Source organism: Mercurialis annua, linkage group LG1-X (assembly GCF_937616625.2).
Source record: "Mercurialis annua linkage group LG1-X, ddMerAnnu1.2, whole genome shotgun sequence".
In the NCBI taxonomy this organism is placed as follows: Eukaryota; Viridiplantae; Streptophyta; class Magnoliopsida; order Malpighiales; family Euphorbiaceae; genus Mercurialis; species Mercurialis annua.
This window is the reverse complement of record NC_065570.1, coordinates 43,614,973-43,616,868: the sequence shown is the minus strand read 5'-3', so window position 1 is coordinate 43,616,868 and position 1,896 is coordinate 43,614,973. Positions and strand designations below refer to the sequence as shown.

Sequence of the window (1,896 nt, the reverse complement as noted above, 5' to 3'; positions counted from 1 at the left end):
ATGCAAGAGTTCGACATCGAGATTCAGGATAAAAAGGGGACGGAGAATGTAGTTGCGGACCACCTCTCTAGGCTTGAGAATCCGGAAGCAATCCCAATCGGAGTGGAGATTAATGAAAAATTCCCGGATGAAATGTTGATGGTAATCTCGGAAGTTGAGACACCTTGGTATTCGGATATAGCTAATTACTTGTCTTCAAATATCATGCCACCGGATCTATCACACCATCAAATGAAGAAATTTTTGAGTGATGTGAAACGTTTCTTGTGGGATGGACTGTATCTCATCAAGATATATGGTGATGGGATGATTCGGAGGTGTGTGCCTTTGACGGAAATAACGCCAAATTTTGAGCCATTGTCACAAGTCGGATTATGCCGGGAATTATGGGGCATCAAGGACCGCCGTTAGAGTGTTGGAGAGTGGTTTCTTTTGGCCAACACTATTCCGGGATGCTAAGGATTTTGTGAGCCATTGTGACTGATGTCAACGGGTTGGAAACATCTCCAAGCGAGATGAGATGCCTTTAACCTCAATTCAAGAAGTAGAGATCTTTGATGTGTAGGGCATAGACTTTATGGGACCATTTACGGTTTCATTTGGGAATATGTACATCTTGGTTGGAGTCGACTATGTTTCTAAATGGGTAGAAGCGGAGGCTTTACCTACAAACGACACCAAGATAGTCTTGAAGTTCCTCCAGCGCTTAATGAACTAATTCGGGACTCCAAGGGTTATCATTAGTGATGGGGGGTCGCATTTTTGCGATCGGCAATTCGAGGCTTTGATGAAAAAGTACAACGTGTAACACCGAGTTGCTTCCCCCTATCACCCCCAAACAAGTGGCGAAGTGGAGGTCTTCAATTGCGAGTTGAAGCGGATCCTAGAAAAAACGGTGAATGGGACTCGAAAAGATTGGTCTCTCAAGTTGGATGATGCCTTATGGGCCTACCGCACGGCATTTAAGACACCACTCGGTATGTCACCTTCTCGATTGTGTATGGTAAGGGGTGTCACTTGACGGTTGAATTAGAACACAAGGCTTATTGGGCGATTAAAAAGTTGAATTATGACTTCAAGGAGGCGTGTGAGAAGCGTTTGTCGCAACTCAATGAGTTGGATGAATTCCGATTCGATGCTTATGATAATGCCAAGCTTTACAAAGAGAGAACAAAGAAATGGCATGATGCTCACATTTCGCCGAAATCTTTTGAGGTAGGAGCCTTTGTGTTCTTGTACAATTCAAGGTTGTGGTTCTTTCCCGGAAAATTGAAATCTCGGTGGAGTGGACCTTTCAAGATTCGGAGCGTGGCGAATCATGGTGCCTTGGAACTTGAAAAATAAAGGGGTGAAACGTTTAGGGCCAACGGACACCGTTGCAAGCTCTATCTAGGACCTTTGACGGATCAAATAGGCAAACAATCTTATGTTGCCCTCCTTTCGTGAGTTTCATCGGAATGACGGTCGAGCTTTCGACCTTAAACAAGCGCACTCGGGAGGCAATCCCGAGAGGTTCGACATTTTTATCTTATTTGAATGTATTTTTCTAAGTGTTTTAGATTATGTCGTTTTGTTGTTTGTGTTATTTTTGTGTTATTTTGCTTTAATTTTTATTTTGCTGAGTTTACATTCTATTTTGTTAATTTCATATAATGCCGGGGTGTTCTTTTGGTGTAATGTGCAGGAATTGAGACAAATTGGCAGGAGGTTCAGTCAAAAATAGTGTTTCGTCCGAAACAACCAATTTAGGTTGTTTCGAACGAAACACCTCTGTTTCGGACGAAACAGAGGCCAAGCAAGAATCTCCTAGAAGTCCGGGAGATTCCACATAACGGCTTGTTTCGGCAGAAACAAGTGAATTTTTTTTAAAACCTGTCGACGTGTCCTGATCTCAAC

General features: G+C 42.9%; 1 protein-coding gene across 1 annotated transcript; it reads left to right on the top strand.

Moving 5' to 3' along the window:
• LOC126670562 (uncharacterized) lies at window positions 1-1,344 on the top strand. The gene is made up of 5 exons (XM_050364320.1): window positions 1-317; window positions 400-466; window positions 566-693; window positions 844-977; window positions 1,034-1,344. The coding sequence occupies exons 1-5, from the start codon at window positions 1-3 to the stop codon at window positions 1,342-1,344; spliced, it is 957 nt and encodes a 318-aa protein (XP_050220277.1).
• Window positions 1,345-1,896: the final 552 nt, after the last annotated feature.

Excerpts from the sequence above, each read along its gene's own strand:
- LOC126670562 (XM_050364320.1), top strand. The coding sequence starts at position 1 with ATGCAAGAGTTCGACATCGAGATTCAGGATAAAAAGGGGACGGAGAAT. Across the intron at positions 467-565 it reads TCCGGGATGCTAAGGATTTT|GGCATAGACTTTATGGGACC; the intron begins GTGAGCCATTGT and ends TTTGATGTGTAG. Across the intron at positions 978-1,033 it reads GGCATTTAAGACACCACTCG|AACACAAGGCTTATTGGGCG; the intron begins GTATGTCACCTT and ends CGGTTGAATTAG.